This window comes from Oncorhynchus nerka, linkage group LG9b (assembly GCF_034236695.1).
Source record: "Oncorhynchus nerka isolate Pitt River linkage group LG9b, Oner_Uvic_2.0, whole genome shotgun sequence".
NCBI lineage: Eukaryota > Metazoa > Chordata > Actinopteri > Salmoniformes > Salmonidae > Oncorhynchus > Oncorhynchus nerka.
The window spans coordinates 14,888,482-14,914,709 of NC_088424.1; the positions used below are offsets into that span (position 1 = coordinate 14,888,482).

Genomic DNA, 26,228 nt, shown 5'->3' on the forward strand with positions numbered 1-26,228 from the left:
GTTGGAATAATACTGTGAAATTGTTAAAATCATGATAATGTCCTTTTAGTGTAAGAGCTGTTTGAAAAAATGGCCTGAAAATTCAGCCTGTGTTGGTGGGAGGGAGTTTTGGCCTGCCTGATGACATCACCAAGTCGGCACATTAGTTAATAGATCATTAAGAAAGAGTTCCAAAACTCTGCCAATAACAGCTGGTTTTCATTTTCCCCCTCCCCACTCAGCCCACTCCCAGACAGTGCTAGAAAAATTATTGTTTGAGAAATTGCTCTTTGCTAAGAAGCATTTTTTTTTCGCGGACAATGTTTTCTTGAAAACAATCACAGTAAGATACTTAATTCACAGAAATGATTTGATATTGAGATAAAAACAGCTGCATTGGACCTTTAAAGAGCTTGATGGTTTCTGATTCCCATGTCTCGTCTAAAGCAGATGGAGAGACAACCTGTGATTGTGGCTCTGCATGTTTTTAACATGCAGAGCCATGTTTTTAATCTGTAGTCTCAATAGCATCCAAGTGACCTGCTAGAATATTGTTGAGAAGTATGGAGACAGACTAGACGCTGAGGGCCGTTTTAATTTGAGCCCCGATGAGTGGGAGGAAGGGTAGATAGAGGATAATAAGTGTTGAGGGGAGATGAGAGAGGGAAATGCACTTGATGCCTGTTCTAATAGCAAGTCTTTTTCCAATTCACGTGAGCAATGTGGAATATTTTCATTGCAATCCTTTAGTTTATCTTGACTTTCCTCTGGGTCAAACTGATGACTGAGTAACCAGGTGCATGACAGGAGCTGCCAGTCAACTGAACGACTTGATTAGTGTAGTGTTAGCTAGCTACATAGTTGTCTTTGCTGTCTTCGTATCCAAGATAATTGTGTAGTTTAGAGTGTGTAGTCTTAGAGTGATTACCTTAATTTACCGAGGTTAGCTAGCCAGCTATTTGTCGTCCTTAACGTAGGAGACACTGCTAGCTAGCCAACAGCTAGCCAACGTCTACTGAATAGAACTTCCTCACTCAACAACCCGGTCGCATTCCGCTTCGCTCCACAGGTAGTATCACATTTTCATTTCATTTCATTACAGTACAACGGTTTGATTTGTTTGATCGTAGCTAGCTACATAGCTAGCTACATAGACGTCTTTGTATCAAAGATAATTGTGTAGTCTAGAGCGATTTTCTAGGTTAGCTAGCCAGCTATTGTCGTTCTTTTAACGCAACGTAACGTAATCAACACTGCTAGCTAGCCAGCTAGCCCCCGAATAGCAGCACTGTAGAAACTATCACACTCAACGGAACGACTTGATTAGTGTAGTGTCAACAATGCAGCCACTGCCAGCTAGCCTACAAAGTCAACAACGCAGCCACTGCCAGCTAGCCTACTTCAGCAGTACTGTATCATTTTAATCATTTTAGTCAATAAGATTCTTGCTACGTAAGCTTAACTTTCTGAACATTCGAGACGTGTAGTCCACTTGTCATTCCAATCTCCTTTGCATTAGCGTAGCCTCTTCTGTAGCCTGTCAACTATGTGTCTGTCTATCCCTGTTCTCTCCTCTCTGCACAGACCATACAAACGCTCCACACCGCGTGGCCGCGGCCACCCTAATCTGGTGGTCCCAGCGCGCACGACCCACGTGGAGTTCCAGGTCTCCGGTAGCCTCTGGAACTGCCGATCTGCGGCACAGATAACACTGCTACTCCTACTGCTCTCTCTTCGTCCGCCCACGTGTTCTCGCACACCCCGAGAGCTTCTGGTCAGCGGGGTGGTGGCACCGGGATCCTCATCTCTCCCAAGTGGTCATTCTCTCTTTCTCCCCTTACCCATCTGTCTATCGCCTCCTTTGAATTCCATGCTGTCACAGTTACCAGCCCTTTCAAGCTTAACATCCTTATCATTTATCGCCCTCCAGGTTCCCTCGGAGAGTTCATCAATGAGCTTGATGCCTTGATAAGCTCCTTTCCTGAGGACGGCTCACCTCTCACAGTTCTGGGCGACTTTAACCTCCCCACGTCTACCTTTGACTCATTCCTCTCTGCCTCCTTCTTTCCACTCCTCTCCTCTTTTGACCTCACCCTCTCACCTTCCCCCTACTCACAAGAGGCAATACGCTCGACCTCATCTTTACTAGATGCTGTTCTTCCACTAACCTCATTGCAACTCCCTCCAAGTCTCCAACCACTACCTTGTATCCTTTTCCCTCTCGCTCTCATCCAACACTTCCCACACTGCCCCTACTCGGATGGTATCGCGCCGTCCCAACCTTCGCTCTCTCTCCCCCGCTACTCTCTCTCCTCTTCCATCCTATCATCTCTTCCCTCTGCTCAAACCTTCTCCAACCTATCTCCTGATTCTGCCTCCTCAACCCTCCTCTCCTCCCTTTCTGCATCCTTTGACTCTCTATGTCCCCTATCCTCCAGGCCGGCTCGGTCCTCCCCTCCCGCTCCGTGGCTCGACGACTCATTGCGAGCTCACAGAACAGGGCTCCGGGCAGCCGAGCGGAAATGGAGGAAAACTCGCCTCCCTGCGGATCTGGCATCCTTTCACTCCCTCCTCTCTACATTTTCCTCTTCTGTCTCTGCTGCTAAAGCCACTTTCTACCACTCTAAATTCCAAGCATCTGCCTCTAACCCTAGGAAGCTCTTTGCCACCTTCTCCTCCCTCCTGAATCCTCCTCCCCCTCCCCCCCTCCTCCTCTCTGCAGATGACTTCGTCAACCATTTTGAAAAGAAGGTCGACGACATCCGATCCTCGCTTGCTAAGTCAAACGACACCGCTGGTTCTGCTCACACTGCCCTACCCTGTGCTCTGACCTCTTTCTCCCCTCTCTCTCCAGATGAAATCTCGCGTCTTGTGACGGCCGGCCGCCCAACAACCTGCCCGCTTGACCCTATCCCCTCCTCTCTTCTCCAGACCATTTCCGGAGACCTTCTCCCTTACCTCACCTCGCTCATCAACTCATCCCTGACCGCTGGCTACGTCCCTTCCGTCTTCAAGAGAGCGAGAGTTGCACCCCTTCTGAAAAAACCTACACTCGATCCCTCCGATGTCAACAACTACAGACCAGTATCCCTTCTTTCTTTTCTCTCCAAAACTCTTGAACGTGCCGTCCTTGGCCAGCTCTCCCGCTATCTCTCTCAGAATTACTTTCTTGATCCAAATCAGTCAGGTTTCAAGACTAGTCATTCAACTGAGACTGCTCTTCTCTGTATCACGGAGGCGCTCCGCACTGCTAAAGCTAACTCTCTCTCCTCTGCTCTCATCCTTCTAGACCTATCGGCTGCCTTCGATACTGTGAACCATCAGATCCTCCTCTCCACCCTCTCCGAGTTGGGCATCTCCGGCGCGGCCCACGCTTGGATTGCGTCCTACCTGACAGGTCGCTCCTACCAGGTGGCGTGGCGAGAATCTGTCTCCTCACCACGCGCTCTCACCACTGGCGTCCCCCAGGGCTCTGTTCTAGGCCCTCTCCTATTCTCGCTATACACCAAGTCACTTGGCTCTGTCATAACCTCACATGGTCTCTCCTATCATTGCTATGCAGACGACACACAATTAATCTTCTCCTTTCCCCTTCTGATGACCAGGTGGCGAATCGCATCTCTGCATGTCTGGCAGACATATCAGTGTGGATGACGGATCACCACCTCAAGCTGAACCTCGGCAAGACGGAGCTGCTCTTCCTCCCGGGAAGGACTGCCCGTTCCATGATCTCGCCATCACGGTTGACAACTCCATTGTGTCCTCCTCCCAGAGCGCTAAGAACCTTGGCATGATCCTGGACAACACCCTGTCGTTCTCAACTAACATCAAGGCGGTGGCCCGTTCCTGTAGGTTCATGCTCTACAACATCCGCAGAGTACGACCCTGCCTCACACAGGAAGCGGCGCAGGTCCTAATCCAGGCACTTGTCATCTCCGTCTGGATTACTGCAACTCGCTGTTGGCTGGGCTCCCTGCCTGTGCCATTAAACCCCTACAACTCATCCAGAACGCCGCAGCCCGTCTGGTGTTCAACCTTCCCAAGTTCTCTCACGTCACCCCGCTCCTCCGCTCCCTCCACTGGCTTCCAGTTGAAGCTTGCATCCGCTACAAGACCATGGTGCTTGCCTACGGAGCTGTGAGGGGAACGGCACCTCAGTACCTCCAGGCTCTGATCAGGCCCTACACCCAAACAAGGGCACTGCGTTCATCCACCTCTGGCCTGCTCGCCTCCCTACCACTGAGGAAGTACAGTTCCCGCTCAGCCCAGTCAAAACTGTTCGCTGCTCTGGCCCCCCAATGGTGGAACAAACTCCCTCACGACGCCAGGACAGCGGAGTCAATCACCACCTTCCGGAGACACCTGAAACCCCACCTCTTTAAGTAATCCTTCTCACCCCCCCCCCCCCCCCCCCCCCCCCCCCCCTTAAAAGATTTAGATGCACTATTGTAAAGTGGCTGTTCCACTGGATGTCATAAGGTGAACGCACCAATTTGTAAGTCGCTCTGGATAAGAGCGTCTGCTAAATGACTTAAATGTAAATGTAAATGTAAGTGCCGACTCACTCTCTCCCCTTTCTTTCTTGCATGTAGTAGAGGGAGGAATGAATGCAGGAAATGTGACGTCTTTCGTCATCTATATTCCATAGAATACTCCAAATTCCCTGAGCTTCTTATCTTCACATTGCTAAACAAATTATGCAACGGAAATGGTCATGCTATCCTGATGGCTAGACTTGTAGAACCACAGTGTGTAAACAGCTCATTGTGATCCATGCCTCCCTCATCTTATCCTGGCATCTGCTGGCTCATTGTTGCACTGCAGAAACAGCAACTGGCCTCCCTAGATGGCAGGCTTTTACATAAGGATGAGATTGAAACACACTGCATTATGTACACAACACATGCTCCTTAATCAATGCCAAGTCTACTATGTTTTACCATAAGCTTGTGCTGACATATGCCCACAGGAAAATATTACATTTGCAGTGAATCAAAACTAGGACTGAAGGCTATAACTGGTTCTCACAAACGAGCACAAACAGAATGAACTGAACTAAATAAGGAGCTGATGAGACCAGGTGAGTAACTAACACATGGTGAAACCAATGAGCAACAATTAAAGACAGGGCTACATTCAAGAACACAGTGAAACAGAACACAAGATTGACTAAGAAAATAAATACAGAACCTTACATCAACAGCCTAAAAAAGACATGGAGATTTATTTCAAATTCCAACATGCTTTCGTATAATGTTTGTATCTTGTTTTGTTTTTTTACCCTATGCTGAAATATGATAAAATAGCGTATTATTACGCATTAACAGTCATGCATAATTGCAACTTGTCTAAAACAAAGCATTGTCTAATAATGTTTATGAACATGTATCATTTTCTAACAAACGGGATAGTTCATACTGCCAAACACACGTCTAATGCTGGAAAACACCTATGCGTATCACCATGCAAGGATATGGTTAAGTAATTCACACACATTGACAGTACACACACTTGTATAACCGTTTAGATAACAGCCAGCCGTTTGAGCCCCAGTGAACCAACCACTGACGCCGCTCCATTCATTTTCCAGTCTTTTGTAGTGATTCGACCACTCCGTGTTCCGCTGGTTATGGCGATGACGTCCTTATATAAATAGACTGTCGTCGTTTTTCACCAATGGTCGCGGGTCTCGGGCTGTTTCCATATTCTTGCCCTGGAAAAAACTATTATCTAAGCCAAGGACCTCATGGTATAGGGTGGGGCTAACTGGTGCTAAGGGCGGAGCTCAAAATAAAGTTACTGCAAAGAGGTCTATAAGAAAACGAATTAGTCGGAGACAAATGCATTGTGTTAAACAAAAGCCTGCTGGCATTTTGCACTGCTCCAGCAAGATACAACTATTCCTTTTGAAAACCAACATAAGTCTTTGGAATCAAAGAAAAGAGACGAGGAACTACTTTAACTGACAGGTTGGTGAATTTGTCATGGTTCTACATAGTTTGGTGTTTGCGGGTGCGTTATGGAACGATGCTGTATAACGCATTGGACCATATTCACTATAATGTGACTTGGCTAGATCTTGATTTTCCACTGTATAGCAAAAGCCTAAATCTTCGAAACTCTGTGGTGGGAGCACATATACATCTTTATTATAACACGGTTCGGTGGGTTTTACCGAGCTTTGAAATGGTTTTAAAGGAGTCTGTCTGAACGTTGCATTGCATAACTGTCAGTGTGCGGTTCATAATAGGCCAGTAGTCTTCCGTCAGCCCGGCCCACATGACAGCAGTGTTCGTTTTAACGATCCTATGTGGTCATGTCTAGATTGATTACAGCTTGTACAATTGACGTCAAAGGTTGCATTTTTGCAAACCCTTTTCCTAACATGCTACGTTAATGATCCTTACCTGCTGCGTAAGTTGTCATAACCTGCTACGAAAAGTTCATTTTGACAAAAGCTATATTCTTATCATTTTCCTGCCTGTGCCATAGACATAGAAACAATGATGCAATCATTGCATGAGTCAGATCTGTCCAAAACTGCTTAGTGTATTGAAAGGGGAGTCTATTGTGGTGTTTACTGTCATTGAAACGTTTTTAGAAAAAGAGGATGAACTGAGCAAGCGGCTGTTTTCATTGTATCAAGTCAGGCAGTGGCTGGGTGCCTTGCGGTGCGGTTTTATAACACATTCGTTACATAAAAAAAGCCCAGCACGTGGAACTGGTGTTGTTTCCTCCAATAGTCCTCTTGTAACAGGGCCGTTATGCCTTTCTCTAGTGATGCTTAGGTTAAGTTGATTTTCCTTGCTTTATTTACTATTGCCATGAAGACTTTGACATCCGCATGGTCATGTGCAGTAGGCTATGTAGCAGTGGGCTATGGTAGTCCTCAAAGATCCATTGTTGTGTTTCAATGTATTCCAATGACTTGTTGAAAAATGGAGCATCACTTACCCTTTTGCCAGATTGTTAACACACTGTTATTGTTAGAGTAATAACAATGAATGTAATTATTCAGCTGCAGGCATGACACAATGATTTGAATTGACTGTTGTGAAAATAAACTTTTCGTTTTTGCCATTCATTATACTGTCTGTCAAATACTCAAACTAGATAATTTCATAATCAAGCTGCATCCGACATGACACTCCTATCTTCAATCTGACAAAGAATGCATCTGTAAAGAGAGGCATCATCCATTTATATACAATGACAGGTCACATGCTCCCGTTAACTCTTCCTTCACCATAGGTTGCGTTAGAACACATTACATGTAACCTGATACCCATTGCTAGTTCTCAGAGCGAGATATGAGCTGGGTAGAGCTTCTTTCACTTTGTGCTGTGCAGTTTTGTGGCGGCATCTTTTAAAACGCATGCTTCGGCCAGGAGTTTTCCAATGGGACACGACCAGGGGGGAAACTCTGGGGCCCTGTGAACATCGAGGGCCCTGAGTAGTTCTTGCATGGTCAGAAAATCAAACTCCTGGTCCTAGCTATTAGCCTACTGCTGTATATCTGGCCTAGTCCTAATATGGACTGTACCAAATACCTTCATTTAATTTAGTCATGTAGAGCTCAATGCTGCTGTGTCTACATTTGGAAATGTCACTTTAGCCCTCAGCTCACCTGTTTATTTTGTATTAGATATAATATGATGTATACATAATCTAATCTCTTGGTAGCCTAGTGGTTAGAGCGTTTGACTAGTAACCAAAAGGTTGCAAGATCAAATCCCCGAGTTGACATGGTACAAATATGTCGTTCTGCCCCTGAATAAAGCAGGTAACCCACTGTTCCTAGGCTGTCATTGAAAATAAGAAATTGTTCTTAACTGACTTGCCTGGTTAAATAAAATGTATGTGAAAGGCATGCAGTAAACCCATATTAGGCAACTATTATAGGTCACACGTGCACAGTGATTCCTTCCTGCTAGTTTTCCCTACTTCTGCTTCACAATACTCAGTATTCTACATGTTACCTTTATTTTACTAGGCAAGTCAGTTAAGAACAAATTCTTATTTTCATGATGGTTCTCCAGGGCAGAAGAACAGCTTCTAACCTTGTCCAATAACCACTTCATGATGGTTCTCCAAGAAGAACATTCTAACTTGAATATTCAGTGGCAACACTTAACATCGCATAGGTATAATTTATTTGTTACTAAATGGTTATAATACTTACCAGTGTTTCATTCTGTTCCCATGAATATTCAAATTATGGAGTGCACCAGTGGAAATGATTGCGTAAGTACATTTGTTAATTAATACCTTATAACAGGGATATTGCATAACTCCTTATGTAAATTTAGCAGGTACTACTAGCGTAGCATCGTAACACTGCTGCTTAAATATACTAAACAAAAATAGTAACACATGTAAAATATTGTTCCCATGTTTCATGAGATTAAATAAAAGATCCCATAAATTTTCCACACACACAAAAAGCTTATTTCTCATATTTTGTGCACACAATTGTTTACTTTCCTGTTAGTGAGCATTTACCATTTGCCACGATAATCCATCCACCTGACAGGTGTGTCATATCAAGACCCTGATTAAACATCATGATCATTACACAGGTGCACCTTGTGCTGGGGACAGTAAAATGCCACTTTAAAATGTGCAGTTTTGTCATACAACACCATGCCACAGATGTCTCGAGTTTTGAGGGAGTGTGCAATTGGCATGACTGCAGGAATGTCCACCAGAGCTGTTGCCAGAGAATGTAATGTTCATTTCTCTACCATAAGCCACCTCCAAAGTTGTTTTAGAGAATTTGGCAGTACGTCCAACCACAGACCAAGTGTAACCACGCCAGCCCAGGACCTCCACATCCTGCGGGATCGTCTGAGACCTGCCACCCGGACAGCTGATGAAACTGTGGGTTTGCACAACCGAAGAATTAATGCACAAACTGATAGAAACCGTCTCAGGGAAGCTCATCTATGTGCTCGTTGTCTTCACCGGGATTTTGACCTGACTGCATTTTGGCGACATAACCGACTTCAGTGGGCAAATGCTCACCTTCGATGGCCACTTGCGAACCACATTGTTTTATACTTTTGTTCAGTGTAGATAGCAGAATCCCATGTCACTGTTAGCCTTGCAAAGAGGGCCTGAGGGAAGGACCATTGTCATTGAGGAGAACACCGGAAACCCACCATAACGTATCTCTTTCCTTCCTGTTCAAGTTCCACTTGATAATGTTGTCACTCGACACAATGTCCCACACCCAAGGCGCAGGACAGAGTTTCGTTTTTTTTTTTAGCAAAGGGAAGTAGCTAAGAAAGATGCTAAAGGCTGTGAGATGACAGGTAATCAAATCAAATTGTATTTGTCACATACACATGGTTAGCAGATGTTAATGCGAGTGTAGCGAAATGCGTGTGCTTCTAGTTCCGACATTGCAGTGATAACCAATGAGTAATCTAACCTAACAATTTCACAACTACCTTTACACTTGTGTGTGTATAAGGGATGAAGAATATGTACATAAAGATATATGAATGAGTGATGGTACAGAATGGCATAGGCAAGATGCAGTAGATTGTATCGAGTACAGTATATACATGAGATGAGTAATGTAGGGTATGTAAACATATTAAGTGGCATTGTTTAAACAGGCTAGTGATACATGTATTACATAAAGATGGCAAGATGCAGTAGATGGTATAGAGTACATATGAGTACATATACATATTGTCACGTTCTGACCTTAGTTATTTTATTATGTCTTTGTTTTAGTATGGTCAGGGCGTGAGTTGGGTGGGTTGTCTATGTTAGTTTTTCTATGATTTGCTATTTCTGTGTTTGGCCTGGTATGGTTCTCAATTTGAGGCAACTGTCAATCATTGTCCCTGATTGAGAACCATATTTAGGTAGCCTGTTTTCTATTGTGTTTCGTGGGTGATTGTTTTCTATTTTCTGTTTTGTGTGTCGTTTGTTCGTTCTTCCTAGTTGTTATTTTGTTTAGTGTTCAGTTTTGATTATATTAAAAATCATGAACACTTACCACGCTGCACCTTGGTCCTCACCTTCTTCCACCGACGACGGCCGTTACACATATGAGATGAGTAATGTAGGGTATATAAACATTATATTAAGTGGCATTGTTTAAAGTGGCTAGTGATACATTTTTCCATTATTAAAGTGGCTGGAGTTGAGTAAAATATATTGTGAAGAAAATGGGTCTGAGTGTTGGGTATTTCAGTAAACATACAACCTTGTTCTATAACAATTGTCCTATGATGACAACAGCACTTGTCCTGTTCCCAACACAGAGGAATTGAATCCAGTATGTTTAATTGACTTCTAATCCAATACCATTAAGTTATGCTGAGTTGTATTTGAGTATTCAAATTAGAAGTCAGATAATGAGTCCTGACTAGCTGCTGTGTAATGCTTTCTGTTACATAACTAATAGCCAGTTAAAGTCAGTCTTTAAATTACTTGACATCTCATAGACTCCTGGCTGGCAACGTGCCCATTCCTCCACAGAGCAGGAGCAGCCGCTTCGACTACTACCTGTTTGAGGCGGTCTCTGCAATAACAGACAGACGGTCCATAGTGAATTCATGCCAGTCTCTCTCTGGGTCACTAGGTTATTCTGGCTCTCTGCCAGGTCAATTACAGCTAGGGAAGTGTGGTGCGGGAAGGTATGTGAACTTTAATGCAGCGAATAGGTACTTTTCAATCACGGGCCATGCCAACAGCCAAGGACCAGGTCAGGTCAGGTGGTGTAACAAGATGAGATGATAGGCCAGTTAGCTCTTTTAGGTTTACTGCATGGTGCCCTTGATGTCTCCGTAACAGTTTCCTTAACGGGGAAATAAATGCAATTGATACAAAATAAGAAGTTTTCAAGATAAACTGAATACACAAGGAACATACTAAATAGTCAGGCCCTGTTTTTTGTAGTTGCTCAGGTTATACAGGACAGCCACTCAACATCCAGTCCATGACGGTTCTTTCTAATAGTTTGCTGACTTAGATTTAGATGTATAAAAAAACTGAAATATTGCATTTACATAAGTATTCAGACCCTTTACTCAGCACTTTGTTGAAGCACCTTTGGCAGCAATTACAGCCTCAAGGCTTCTTGGGCATGATGCTACAAGGACTCAAGGACATTCAGAGACTTATCTAGAAGCCACACCTGCGTTGTCTTGGCTGTGCTTAGGGTCGTTGTTCTGTTGGAAGGTGAAAACTCTCCCTAGTCTGAGATCCTGAGTGCTCTGGAGTAGGTTTTCATCAAGGATCTCTCTCTGTACTTTGCTCCGTTCATCTTTGCCTCGATCCTGACTAGTGTCCCAGTACCTGCCAGTGAAAAACATCCCGACAGCATGATGCTGCCACCATAATGCTTCACTGTAGAGATGGTGCCAGGTTTTCTCCAGACGTAACGCTTGGCATTCAGGCCAAAGAGTTCAATCTTGGTTTCATCAGACCAGAGAATCTTGTTTCTTATGGTCTGAAAGTCTTGTGCCTTTTACTGAGGAGTGGCTTCCACCTGGCCACTCTACCATAAAGGCCTTATTAGTGGAGTGCTAAAGAGCTGGTTGTCCTTCTGGAAGGTTCTCCCATCTCCACAGAGGAACTCTGAAGCACTGACAGAGTGACCATTGGGTTCTTTGTCACCTCCTTGCCCCCTTCTCCCCCGATTGCTCCGGGCAGCCATTTCTAGAAAGAGTCTTGGTGGTTCCAAACTTCTTACATTTAAGAATGATGGAGGCCACTGTGTTCTTGGGAACCTTCAACGCTGCAGACATTTTTTGGTACCCTTCCCCAGATCTGTGCCTCGGCACAATCCTGTCTCGGAGCTCTACGGACAATTCATTCGACCTCATTGCTTAGTTTTTGCTCTGACATGCACTGTCAACTATGAGACCTTACATAGACAATTGTGTGCCTTTCCAAATCATGTCCAATCAATTGAATTTACCACAGGTAGACTCCAATCAAGTTGTAGAAATATCTCAAGAATGATTAATGGAAACAGGATGCACCTGAGCTCATTTTAGTGTCTCCTAGCAAAGAGTCTGAACTTATGTAAATAAGGTAACTGTTTTTTATTTTAAATACATTTGCCAACAATTCAAAAACCTGTTTTCGCTTTGTCGTTCTGGGGTATTGTGTGTAGATTGAGGAGGAAAAAATATGATCGATTTTAGAATAAGGCTGTAACGTAACAAAATATGGAAAAAGTCAAGGTGTCTGAATACTTTCTGAATGCACTGTACACTGAGCTGGGCTGACTCTAGCACTGTCTAGACAAGATAAAGCTTCAACCTTTGAAGGGGACTTAGCCCCCAGAGATGGGAGAAAGGGCAGGCGGCGATCCCAGTAGGGAGCACTGTTGGGTGGATCCACTTTGATGGACCATCCGCTGGCCTGGTCCTCACCTGGGTGGATTTCAAAGGTCATGTACTACAGCTTTGATGTCTAAAAAAAAGCTAGCACTTTTGTGGGAAGGGCAGAAGACAGGGGCAAGTGTCACCCTTTGTTTTTTTTTTGTCTGACAGCTTCAAAGGGAAATCTACTGTATCTAATAATATTTTTGTTCCAGGGATTTATTTCATTTTACAAGGTTTTCATAAAGGGTTTTATTATTGTTTGAAGTCGTAACTGACCCTCTTTTTCCTCTCTTCATTTACAGAAAACTCTCGGCCTCTAATCCACCCATTCTCTCCAGCGTCTTGCAGATGATGGTGTGATTGGGTTTGGCTTCTTCCATTCTCTACCCAGCACATCTCTGGTTTCAAACCCTCAACACACCACACCTCCCTAATGTCAGAGGATTCAGACCCTGGGTGCAGCTCCATGCCCAGGGGGGCCTCCTCGTGCAGCTCCATGCCCAGGGGGGCCCCCTCGTGCAGCTCCATGGCTCAGCTCCATCGTATGAGCAGCTACGGCCAGGGTGGTCCAGACCTGGGACTTGCCTCAGAGGGCAGTGACAGCATCCGGCGTAAGAACGTCCGCTCACGTTCCCGCCACGACGACGTGGAGATGAAGAGCAGTGGATCCAGCGGGAGCGAGACCGAGTCACACGGCAACGAGAGCCACGGAAGCCATGGAAACGAGAGCCATGGCAACGAGAGTCATGGTAACGAGTCGACAGGTAGCTCCAACGGCAACAGCAAGGACTCCGCCCTCCTGGAGTCGTCTGGGAGTAGCAAGAGGTCAGTGGGGGTGGGGTTTAAGTGGTTTGTGGGTGGGGTGGGGTTAGAGTAGATCACGTTTCTTTATGCGTACCTTTTTACCATTCCTACGTTTTACCATTACTAAGTTTTACCAGTCCAGTCGTAGGTCCTATTTCCTAAATTAATGGCAGCCCAGTAGAATATACAGTCGACCGTGTTAGTTGATCCGACAACGTACGTTATCACATATCCCACATATGCGTGTACAAAACCATGTGTCCTCTGTTGTGTGTCCCCGTTCTCTCCTTAGGATGTATGGTAAGTTGGCATCAATATGACTGTCACTAGCAGCACATTCTGAAGCTCTAGAGACCCATCCCTCTTTCTTCCTCTCTGTTGACACATGCTGGCCCACATCCCTACTCTGAACCTCCACTTGTCCCGGCCTCAGAGAGTTGACATGCCCTAGATAATAGATGTATGTGATGCACAGTGGCGCCCTGTCTCTCACCCACCACTCACCTCTTTTCCTGTGGTGCCCATGCAGCCTGCTCCATAGTGAAGTGAGGCCCTCACAGAGAGCAGTGAAAAGCCCATAGAAAGTAATGATGGACCCCAGTGAGAAACTAAAGAAGCTGCCAATGGAGTGGCTCCAATTAGGACCCTGAATGGCAGCACTTCATCCTGATGACACTCGGTCACCCCCTTTCTCTCCTTGTTCCTCAGCAACTGGGCTGAAATCACCTTGAACACTCTTTTCAGAGGAAGACACTGGAGCACATCTTGATTGCGTAAAATTGGCGATGAAAGCAAACAGTTATCAGGGTCATTCTTTGCTGAGACGTCTCAGTTCTTATCTGCCATATATGGTGAAGTTGTCCCCCGCTTCCTCCTTCCCGTCCACCTCCCACCTCTGTGACAATACAGTATGTTACTATGGGCTCCACTTTAACAGTGAGGAGGCCTATTCTTATCATTAGGAGGCCTATACTATCATTAACAACCTCTACAATTCACCATTAACTTGCCACTCTAATTCCAAACCAATCTGTTGATCCCAATAGCAGATGCCGTCAACAGCTCTTTTATGTAATTGAACTATTCGATATAATTAGATCTGTATTGGCGCTTAGAGAGGCTATTTCTGAAGCCGCTTTATATTCTCAGCTACTTAAGCTAGTTATTTAAACACACCTGAGTTATATACGAAGAGTTGGCTGCCTTAGGGGGCAGTTTATAGCCTTTGGATGTAGTAGCGCTCTCGCTAAGCCTGTAAGCTAATGCTCGTGGCCCAAAAACGCACAATGGCTCCTACTTACTGCAAATTCTCACAAACACAATAAATGCACGTGGCATGGGCCACTCTGTGCCCCAAAGACACAATATGACACCAATCTAAACACTTCTAAACATGCCATTCCACCTGCCCTCCTGGAGCAGGAAGTGAAAAGCCCTCCTTAACGTATAACCTCTTATAGACCGTCTATGAACCGTTTTAGACAGGAGAACAACAGAGCTACATCACACATGCACTAAAGGCATATGGTAGGATGGAAAAAGAGAACATGCTTGTTTACCCATTAAACCTGGCTATAAGAGTGGTCCGTCCGCCTGTCACATTTTAAATGTGTTTCTCGAGACACTTCAGTCAAATCCCATGCAGTTATAATGATCAGAAAAGTCATCTATTTCAAACAGCACAAGCAAAGCCGTTGCTAGTAAAACATGAATGTACCTGTATAAGAGTCTAGTCGTCCCCACCCTAATCAAATCAATTACAGATTCCTACGAAAGTGCTCTGGTGTCCATGTACCATTGTAGCATTGCACTCTCTTGAACCCAAAAAGAGTAGAGAACTCCAAGACATTGTAGCAGCTGTGCAAATAAATTAACTCATTAATTTATAATATAATATATATATATAATAATAATCCACGCTTGGATTGCGTCCTACCTGACAGGTCGCTCCTACCAGGTGGCGTGGCGAGAATCTGTCTCCTCACCACGCGCTCTCACCACTGGCGTCCCCCAGGGCTCTGTTCTAGGCCCTCTCCTATTCTCGCTATACACCAAGTCACTTGGCTCTGTCATAACCTCACATGGTCTCTCCTATCATTGCTATGCAGACGACACACAATTAATCTTCTCCTTTCCCCCTTCTGATGACCAGGTGGCGAATCGCATCTCTGCATGTCTGGCAGACATATCAGTGTGGATGACGGATCACCACCTCAAGCTGAACCTCGGCAAGACGGAGCTGCTCTTCCTCCCGGGAAGGACTGCCCGTTCCATGATCTCGCCATCACGGTTGACAACTCCATTGTGTCCTCCTCCCAGAGCGCTAAGAACCTTGGCGTGATCCTGGACAACACCCTGTCGTTCTCAACTAACATCAAGGCGGTGGCCCGTTCTTGTAGGTTCATGCTCTACAACATCCGCAGAGTACGACCCTGCCTCACACAGGAAGCAGCGCAGGTCCTAATCCAGGCACTTGTCATCTCCCGTCTGGATTACTGCAACTCGCTGTTGGCTGGGCTCCCTGCCTGTGCCATTAAACCCCTACAACTCATCCAGAACGCTGCAGCCCGTCTGGTGTTCAACCTTCCCAAGTTCTCTCACGTCACCCCGCTCCTCCGCTCTCTCCACTGGCTTCCAGTTGAAGCTCGCATCCGCCACAAGACCATGGTGCTTGCCTACGGAGCTGTGAGGGGAACGGCACCTCAGTACCTCCAGGCTCTGATCAGGCCCTACACCCAAACAAGGGCACTGCGTTCATCCACCTCTGGCCTGCTCGCCTCCCTACCACTGAGGAAGTACAGTTCCCGCGCAGCCCAGTCAAAACTGTTCGCTGCTCTGGCCCCCCAATGGTGGAACAAACTCCCTCACGACGCCAGGACAGCGGAGTCAATCACCACCTTCCGGAGACACCTGAAACCCCACCTCTTTCAGGAATACCTAGGATAGGATAAAGTAATCCTTCTCAACCCCCCTTAAAAGATTTAGATGCACTATTGTAAAGTGGCTGTTCCACTGGATGTCTTAAGGTGAACGCACCAATTTGTAAGTCGCTCTGGATAAGAGCGTCTGCTAAATGACTTAAATGTAAATGTAAATTTCATGCAAAACTCAGACTTTGTTTTGAAATGTAATTTCAGTGTTTAATGGATGTATTTCAATCGGATATTGTGAAAGAGAAACTTTTAGCCTGCAATGAACGCAATTCACCTGTTGTTGTCCAAGAGGAATAGCATTTTAATGAATGGCCTCAGTGTCGTTTGAAAACAAAAACAATATGATTGAAAGTAGACCTTTTCTTGTTAACCTCAGTCAAGGCTACCTTTCAAGAAAAAGACATTGTAGCTGAAACATCAACAATAACAAGCCTACTTTCAGTCCCTTTATTGTTTTTCAAAAGTATGCAGCTCGGTAGAAGACTTGTTACAGTGTAGCTTCGGCTTGCAACGATGTAATTCTAGTGGTGTGAAACAATTCTCGAATAGAAATGTGTTATTAATTATCTCTCTTGCTTGTCGCTCTAACTCCCACAGCCCCTCTCCTCCCAGTAGTTCCAATGCCTTCAGCCTGCTGGATTCTGAGCAGGACAACCCCTCCACCAGCGGCTGCAGTAGTGAGGAGTCCGCTAAGACCAAGACCCAGAAGGAGCTGCTCAGGACCGCCAAGCAGCTCAGACATCTCCTGCCTGCTGACAAGAGGAACAAAGGCAACAAGTCCAGCTCCCTAAACACCCTGAAATACGCACTGCGCTGCGTCAAACAGGTGGAAGGTAAGAAACAACCCAAACCGCACATCATTCTAGGTGGTAGTCCTGAACATATGAGAAGATTAGGAATTTAGCATCATTACATTATAGTTTATTGTATTAGGAATGTGTCTCAAAAGTCCAACAAGGAAACCAATGTGTGTTTGTGTTGTGTTTCAGCCAATGAGGAGTACTACCAGCTGCTGATGACCAATGACAGTCAGCCATCAGGCCTGGAAGTGTCCTCTTACACCATCGAGGAGATAGACAGCATCACCTCAGAGTACACCCTCAAAAACAATGTAAATTCCTTAGTAGTACAGTATTACTTCTGAATACACACAAAACACCATTTCCTTGAATACATCCTAAAAAAACAAATGGAACCCAACAGTAATGCTTAGTTAACACTATAACAGCCACAAGTTTATGCCTACCACATCCATGCCATCCGTCCCAATTTGACATGGTGTCTGACCAACAACAGATCAGATATCCCAGTGATGTAATAACGTATGAGTAATCCAAACTTGCAGCTGTCCGTGTACTGTATATGCCAGTTTCTCACATGGGCCTCTGTGTCCCTCCAGGACATCTTTGCTGTAGCTGTATCTCTGATCACGGGAAATATTGTCTACATCTCAGACCAGGCCGCCTCCATCCTCAACTGTAAACGGGGCATCTTCAAGGATGCCAAGTTTGTGGAGTTCTTGACTCCCCAGGACGTTAGTGTTTTCTACAGCTTCACCACGCGCTACCGCCTGCCCTCCTGGAGCATGTGCACCGGAGCAGGTAATAACCCCTCTACGAGCGCTTATAACCACTTATAGACAATCTAAACACTTCTAAACATGCCATACCACCTGCCCTCCTGGAGCAGGTAGCGAAAATCCCTCCTTAACTTATAACCTCTTATAGACCGTTTTAGACAGGAGAACAAGAGAGCTACATCACACATGCACTAAAGGCAAAGCGTAGGATGGAAAAAGAGAACATGCTTGTTTACCCATTAAACCTGGCTATAAGAGTGGTCCGTCCGCCTGTCCCATTTTAAATGTGTTTCTCGAGACACTCTTCAGTCAAATCCCATGTAGTTATAATGATCAGAAAAGTCATCCATTTCAAACAGCACAAGCAAAGCCGTTGCTAGTAAAACATGAATGTACCTTTATAAGAGTCTAGTCGTCCCCACCCTAATCAAATCAATTACAGATTCCTGCGAAACCAGTCAATACAGGGGGTTAACCAGAGCTTGGAAAACATACCTAGTGTATGCATTGAAGCAAGGGCACCAGATAAGACACCGATCTTCTCTCCTACTCTAAATTGAGCGTATCTTTGTCCTGTATTCATCTTGTAAATTTCTCTGAATAGGTGTGTTGTTGAAAGCTGATGTGACTCGTGAAATAGTATCTCGGTTGAATGAAGAGGGTCGGCATTGAGCCAATAAAGTAGACATATTTTGAATTAAAACCATTTTCATCCCCCCCCTCCTCCCCTTTCAGAGTCATCCCGGTCGGACTGCATGCAGGAAAAATCGTTCTTCTGTCGGATCAGGTGTGTGTGTGTGTGTGTGTGTGGCTGCGTCCGTGAGTCAGCTGCTCTCCATGTTTCTATTCATTCCCTCTTTCCAGTTTAAATTAGTTGGATTCTCGGCTGGTTTCATAAACAGGAAGCTCTTGCTCTTTTCTCTGACATACACGTACACATTTACATGCACACACACACACACTATTCACAGTTGCCGTTAAAGTAAATCTACAGCTCAACTCTGCCCCCAAGAGGCAGAAAAACACCCAAGCAGCAACTCAATCTGTGAAATAGATGCTAATGAAGTGAGTCACTGACACATTTACATCATTTACATTTAAGTCATTTAGCAGACGCTCTTATCCAGCAGCTGACAATCATAAGGACACTATATTTTCATGGTTTTGTTGCTGCTTTAGTGACTTGCTGACTTTGTCCTCTCTCTCCTGTGTTCTGTAGTGGGGGTAAGGAGTGTGAGGGGGACCTGCAGTACTACCCATTCTGTATGACCCCCTACCTGATGAAGGTGCAGGATAAGGTCCATTCTGAGGACCAGTTCTGCTGCCTCCTACTGGCTGAGAAGGTGCACTCCGGATACGAGGGTAAGGACCAATGATAATGCCGTCACAATGCCGGAGTCGTGACTGTTTGAATACTTTTGAAACTGCATCCTCAGTAGTGTATATTAGTGAAATAGGTATATGTGAAATATAGTGTGTGGGAACAGTAGTGTTTTCATTTTGCCTACAGCTCCCAGAATCCCTAGTGACAAGCGCATCTTCACCACCACACACACTCCTAGCTGTGTGTTCCAGGATGTGGATGAGAGGTGAGACACATTTGCACTTTTTTTCCCATACACTTTTGTTTTTATCCGACAGAAGAGTACAGTGCTTTTATGAAACCTAAAGGCTGACTCACAAAGTTATTGTTTTTTGCCTTTCAGAGCTGTTCCACTTCTTGGGTACTTCCCCCAGGATCTGATTGGCACCCCAGTCCTTCTTCTCATGCATCCCGATGACAGGCCTGTCATGTTGGCCATTCACAAGAAGAGTAAGAGAAACTAGAACACACTTTCTAACATACTACTTAATTAACGTAGAGCTATTCTATCTCTGGACTGCATACAACACACTGTATGACCCTTTAATAATAGAATATATTCAATTTTAGCTTTACTCCGTCTTTTGCTGACATCTATGTCCCATAGTCCTTCAGTACGCTGGCCAGCCGTTCGACCACTCCCCCATCAGGTTCTGCACGCGGAACGGAGAGTACGTCATCGTCGACACCAGCTGGTCCAGCTTCGTCAACCCCTGGAGCCGCAAGGTCTCCTTCGTTATCGGGAGGCACAAAGTCCGCATGTGAGTGTCTGCCCAGCACAATGTTTTCTATCTTGACACTACTCTCTGCCCAGCACTATTTTGTGTTATCTTGGCACAATTTTTTTGAAATAGACAGAAAAAAAATCTCTAATATAAGAAGCCTGTGTGACTGAATAAGGATAATGTAGTTGTTTCCACTTCTAGAGGCCCGGTGAATGAGGATGTGTTTGTGTCCCCGCTCCCTGCCCTCATGGAGACTATGGACTCTGAAGTCCAGGAGATCACTGAGCAGATCCACAGATTGCTACTACAGCCGGTGCACAACACTAGCTCCAGTGGCTACGGTAGTGTGGAAAGCAACGACCACCTTGCAGCATCTCAGGTGATGACCAGCGAGGGCAGCCCAAGCAGGACACACATCGAGGAGGGGGGGGAGAGCAGCTGGGCCAAACCTGTAAGTACCCTCTCTGTCACACTCTTTTCCCTGTCTTATCACTCGCTCTCATTCTCTTTTACCTCTCTCTCTCTCTGTGATAGTGAACATGTCTCTTCTCTCCTCCCCAGCAGAGGTCATTCCAGGAGATCTGTAAAGGTATCCACCTCCAGAAGAGTCAGGAACAGCAGATCTACCAAGCCTCCTCCTCAGCCATGCCTGAGACCAAGAAGAGCCCTGGCAGTAAGTCAAACAAGCAAACCAGCACAGAAATATTTACAGTCTGCAGGAAGCATAGAGATATGTTCGCATGTGCATTGGATAATGTGAACTGGGGAGTGTACATATGTGTGGATGTACAGATATGAATGCACTTCTGTGTGTTGGAAGAGATGTAGAAAACACACATATCCATGGGTGTAGTTCATGGGTGTAGTTTGGCGTATACAGAACGTACAAATCCATGCCCATCCCAGTCTTGACACACTCCCTTTTCCCCAGCAGAGTTCCTCCAGAAGAGTCCAGCAGTGGTGCGTTCCAAGGAATCTGCAGCCCCTGTGGCCCCTCTGAATTGGAGGGACAGTGGGGTCAGTGCTGGGGTCAGTGGGCTGAGCCTGGAGGACAGCAGCAGCAGGACTGCAGTACAGGAGGAGCAGCTGGCCTTCAACGACCAGACGGTCTACTCCTACCAACAGATCAGCTGTCTGGACAGTGTCATCAGGTCAGAACAACTACTAACTAGTCACCTATTCATCTTGCTAATCACGTATCTGTACATCTCTCTGGTCATCTAGCCTATTTATAGTCTTGGGTCTATTAATCTAGTTGTCCTGTTATGGGCATTGTTTCTGGGTATATAGGTGGAAAGGAGACTGTTACTTATTCTGTATGTACTTACTGCTACCCAATTACATGGTAGTAGTTACATCATGGGCTATTGTTTTTGATTAAGATATAAAGTAAATCAGTCTTTCATCCTTCTGTGTGCATCTCTCTCCATCTCTGGGCAGATATCTAGAGGGCTGTAATGTTCCCATCACTATGAAGAGGAGGTGCCACTCTTCTGACAACACTATGTCCTCAGATGAGGACAAGCAGAAAGGAGGGGACAATCCCATGCAATTATCTGAAGGTACGTTCTACCACTGGTCGTAATCTATTTTTACTTTATCACTCCATTAATAAAAGATGTTCAACAATTGACTTCGGTATTATTGCTACAGTATGATGTTTAATGTATCCTATATTGCAAGTGAACTCTTCTACACCACTCTTACCAGTCGGAATTAGAATGCAAGGTAGTGAGTGTGAGAACACAGACGGGACCGCGCGTTAAATTAGAAAGCAAATCTATTTTTCTCACGTCTACACGAAGTATTGCTAGTAAAATGAGCCGATAAATTGCCAGAAAATAAACTTGCTTGTGCATTGTTACGTCTGGATTTGTGACATGTATATTTAAGTGTTGATAATGGGTCGCTACTATAACAACAATACTGCCAGTGCCAAAAATACATATTTGAAAACAATAACGTTATACCTACTTGTGTTGATTTTGATCACAGGCATAAAGCCTAGGCAGGCTAAGAGAGAATACTGCCATGTAGAAAGAACGAGACTAGCTAAATTCTTTATAAACTCATCGGGTGTATTAGCTACACCTGACCTCACGTTCTTGACCAAACATAACAACTGTTTAGAGCAGGCAGGTACGGTGGCTCCCGTAGGACATATAAGGTGAGTCATAAGGAACATAACAATAATTCACAAGGGCTACATAGCGAATGTAACAAATGCGACTGTTTGTTATGGATTATTTTGACAATTAAATTGGCATACGCGTTAATGTGTATTGACGCTCTCTACTCTGACATTTTGACGCCTTTGGCTCCGGTGTGATTTGTACTTAAATTAGATGTCTCATTCTAGATGGAACCTGCAAACGTATAATTCAAATTAAAGATACCTGTGGGATGAATTGATTTAAAACAAATAATACTGCTAGATTAATAGTCACAGATACACTGATTTGTTACAGTGTGACAACGTTGAAAATGTGTTGGTTGGAAAACACCCTGCAGATTCTGTCTGGCTCCACATACACATACCAATTTATCAAAATATCAGTATTTATTTTTAAACTCCTTTATACTGAACAAAATATAAACGCAACATGTAAAGTGTTGGCCCCATGTTTCATGAAATAAACGATCACAGAAATGTTCCATATGCACAAAAAGCTTATTTCTCTCAACATTGTTTTAGAGAATTTGACAAGTCCAACTGGCCTCACAACTGCAGACCACGTGTATGGCGTCGTGTGGGCGAGCGGTTTGCTGATGTCAACGTTGTGAACAGAGTGCCCCATAGCATAAGCTACAGATAACGAACACAAATGCATTTTATCGATGGCAATTTGAATGCACAGAGATACCGTGACAAGATCCTGAGGCCCATTGTGTCATTCATCCTCTGCCATTACCTCATGTTTCAGCATGGTAATGCACAGCCCCATGTCACAAGGATCTGGACACTATTCCTGGAAGCTGAAAATGTCCCATTTATTCCATGGCCTTCACACTCACCAGACATGTCACCCGTTGGGCATGTTTGAGATGCTCTGGATCGACGTGTACGACAGTGTGTTCCAGTTCCCGCTAATATCCAGCAACTCCGCACAGCCATTGAAGAGGAGTGGGACAACTTTTCACAGGCCACAATAAACAGCATGATCAGCTCTTTGCATGAGGCAAATGGTGGTCACGCCACATACTGACTGGTTTTCTTATCCACGCCCCTACTTTTTAAAAAAGGTATCTGTAACCAAACAGATGCATATCTGTACTCCCAGTCATGTGAAATCCATAGATTAGAGCCTAATTAATTAATTTCGACTGATTTCCTTATATGAACTGTAACTTAGTATAATCTTTTAAGTTTTTGCATGTTGCGTTTTATATTTTGTCCACTGTAGTTTAAAGACTCTTATTTTTAAAGACTCATTGAGTTTAAATACTCATGTAGTTTAAAGACTCATTCAGTTGAAAGACTATCAGTCTCACCAAGGCTCTGTTGGACAGGTCACCAACTGAATCAGACACAGCCAAACTCTCTTTTGTCTATCTCTCTATAATCTGCATTTATGGGACTTTACATGTGACTCTCCAAGTCACCCTCCCTCAGTCTCTCCCTGTCACCCTGGCAGACCCTGCACTGTTTAAGCATCAGCCTGGTCTAACCCCTGTGCATGACATCATCGCAGACATAACGACAGATGCTACGACCTCCGCCACAGGGGCAGTGGGCTCCTCCCTGGCGGCCCTCGCAGGGCCACCGTGCGGCAAAGCCGAGAGCGTGGTGTCAGTAGCAAGCCAGTGTAGCTACAGCAGCACCCTCGTGCATGTAGGAGATAAGAAACTGCAGCCCGGGTCAGGTATACACTACAGGGACATTGACATGTCTCATTCTACTCTTCTGTTCTACTCTTTTTGGTCTTCAGTTTGTGGTGGTGGGGTTGTGTTTGGGAGTGGGGACTGTGTGGGTCCGTGCGTGCGTACGTACATGGGTGTGTGTGTTGTATGGATGTAGCTTGATGTTGTGTAATGTATCAGATTTATTTTACAATATTCAGAGATTCACAGTCGTCTGGTTCCTCAAGACTATACCATGATGTATGTTATACCAAAGCTATGTGTCTAAATGCGCTGTGCATTATACCATTCTCTCTGCATCTCTGCTTCCCTGTAATGAATATTAATGTATATATGTTTATCAATGTTGCTAAGGGTATTACACCGTCTCATCTCTGTATGTCCTGAGCAGTTGGGTGTTTTATGTATATGTTGTATAATTGTTTCTCTGTCTGTTTTTCCCTGTACAGAGATCATCGTAGATGTATCTGTGGCTCGGGTTGAGGTAGAGGGGGGCAGCCAGACTCCTGGGCCTCCCCCCAATGCTGTTTCACCTCCCAGCCTGGAGAGGGAGCCCTATAAGAAGCTCGGTCTGACCAAACAGGTCCTAGTAGCCCACACCGTGAAGGAGGAGCAGACCTTCCTGTGTCGCTTCAGGGAACAGAGGGGAGTCCAGGCCTTCCAGGCCAACTGTTCCCAATACCTGGAGCGCCAGAAGGGACAGGGCGCCGCTGATGGTACAGTAGCAAACATGTTCTACACACATTACAATACAAACTCAGTATAGGTCGTTAGACTTGGGCTAGTACAATTCAACACAGACACACACAGTACCTTAATAATGTTCTCATACACTCAACCTCTCACTGTCAAATACATAATGTAATCACACCCTCTTTTTCTCCCTTTCCCCTCGCTGTCCCCTTCTCTAGCTCTGCCCACTGTGCACCCATGCACGCAGGCCGAGCCCGCTGCCCGTCGAAGTGGGCGCAACAAGAAGACCAAGTCTAAGCGGGTGAAACAGAACGAGTCGTCCGACAGTTCCGTGTCTCATAGGAGAAGACAGCCGCAGCCCCGACCCCACCTCCTCAACCAGGGCCTCAACCAGACCTCCTGGTCCCCCTCCAACACTTCCCAGTCCACTTTGCTGCCCCTGGCTTACCCCACCGTGGTGCCAGTCTACCCCCTCCAGGTCTACCCTGGGGCGGGCACCATGGCTGGCACCATGCCTACCCGCCCAGAGAATTCATTGGCAGGCTTTGGTGACTGCCAGGGCAACCAGGATCCCCAGTGCCCGCCACCAAACAACCAGCCCTCGCCCTTCTCTACTCCCATGGTGACCCCCGTGGTGGCTCTGGTTCTCCCCAGCTGCATGTTCCCTCAAATGGGAAGCGGGGCTCTAGGACAGCAGCCTTTCTACCAGGCCGAGAAAGCCGGCTACCCCTCTCAGTCACAGCCCTTCCACCCACAGACATCCCTCACCTTACCTGCTCATGTTCCTTTCCCGGCTCAGCCACAGGCCTTTCCCCTACTGACGGCCTTCCCGATCCCCGCCCAGCCTTTCTCACTCTCCATGCCCATGGAGGCTCCCAAGCCACCTGGGGAAACCACCCAGTCTCGCTGCTCCCCGCATGGGACCATGGGCGGCAGGGACCAAGCGTCCTCCCCTCCACTGGTCCAATCATGGTGCAGCTCGCCCCTGCAGCTGGAGGAGATGTGGTGCTCCCTGGAGAGACAGGACCGCATGGTGGTGGTGCCCTCCGTTGGCACACAAGGGAATAACGCCGTCAACATGGAGGGAGGGAGCATGGTCTGCCAAGCCATGGAGAAAGTCAAGGAGCTTCAGCAGGTATGATACTCATTTTCAAGTCGTACGGGATACACATGGTATGTGCAATCCAACAAAATTCTTACTTGCAGGTTCTTTCTCCACAACGCAAGAAATAGTAAAAGATAAGAATACGAACATAAAGTAAATAGTTCAGTAGAATAGAATCATTTTTTTAGCATAAGTATAATACAGGAAGGCACAATTTATAGTCCAATATTTACATGTGTATTGGGGATGTGTCGATTGGGGGGCAAATGTTTAAATTGTTCAGTATTTAGTCAAAATAATTAGTGGCAGAAGTAGGTGTGTGTGAGTGTATCTGTGTGGGTGTATATCTGTTGGGGTGTGAGTGTATCTGTGTGGGTGTATATCTGTTGGGGTGTGAGTGTATCTGTGTGGGTGTATATCTGTTGGGGTGTGAGTGTATCTGTGTGGGTGTATATCTGTTGGGGTGTGAGTGTATCTGTGTGGGTGTATATCTGTTGGGGTGTGAGTGTATCTGTGTGGGTGTATATCTGTTGGGGTGTGAGTGTATCTGTGTGAGTGTACAGTACCAGTCAAAAGTTTGTATTCTTCTTTATTTGTATTATTTTTTTGGGGGGGGGGTCTTTATTTGTACTTTTTGGGGGGGGGCGTGGGGTTCTTTATTTAGACTATTCAGCATTTTTTTTTATATTACTTAATGAAGACATCAAAACTATGAAATGCCACATATGGAATCATGTAGTAACCACAAAAGTGTGGTAAACATGTCAAAATATATTTGAGATTCTTCAAAGTAGGCACCCTTTGCCTTGATGACAGCTTTGCACACTCTTGGC

General features: G+C 45.4%; 1 protein-coding gene across 2 annotated transcripts in view; it reads left to right on the plus strand.

Moving 5' to 3' along the window:
- The first annotated feature begins 5,696 nt into the window (after positions 1-5,696).
- Positions 5,697-26,228, plus strand: part of per2 (period circadian clock 2) — a 31,581-nt gene continuing 11,049 nt past the window's right edge. The window contains exons 1-16 of one of the 2 annotated variants that reach the window (XM_029642477.2): positions 5,697-5,948; positions 12,635-13,157; positions 16,667-16,902; positions 17,059-17,180; positions 17,469-17,670; positions 18,384-18,435; positions 18,868-19,010; positions 19,159-19,237; positions 19,355-19,461; positions 19,619-19,772; positions 19,938-20,187; positions 20,298-20,409; positions 20,671-20,887; positions 21,177-21,298; positions 24,047-24,313; positions 24,509-25,425. In XM_029642477.2, the coding sequence (XP_029498337.2) occupies positions 12,766-13,157; positions 16,667-16,902; positions 17,059-17,180; positions 17,469-17,670; positions 18,384-18,435; positions 18,868-19,010; positions 19,159-19,237; positions 19,355-19,461; positions 19,619-19,772; positions 19,938-20,187; positions 20,298-20,409; positions 20,671-20,887; positions 21,177-21,298; positions 24,047-24,313; positions 24,509-25,425 (3,372 nt within the window). In that variant the 5' untranslated portion in view covers positions 5,697-5,948; positions 12,635-12,765. The remainder of the gene's footprint in view (positions 5,949-12,634; positions 13,158-16,666; positions 16,903-17,058; positions 17,181-17,468; positions 17,671-18,383; positions 18,436-18,867; positions 19,011-19,158; positions 19,238-19,354; positions 19,462-19,618; positions 19,773-19,937; positions 20,188-20,297; positions 20,410-20,670; positions 20,888-21,176; positions 21,299-24,046; positions 24,314-24,508; positions 25,426-26,228) is intronic. The other variant, XM_029642478.2, reaches the window with a different exon arrangement.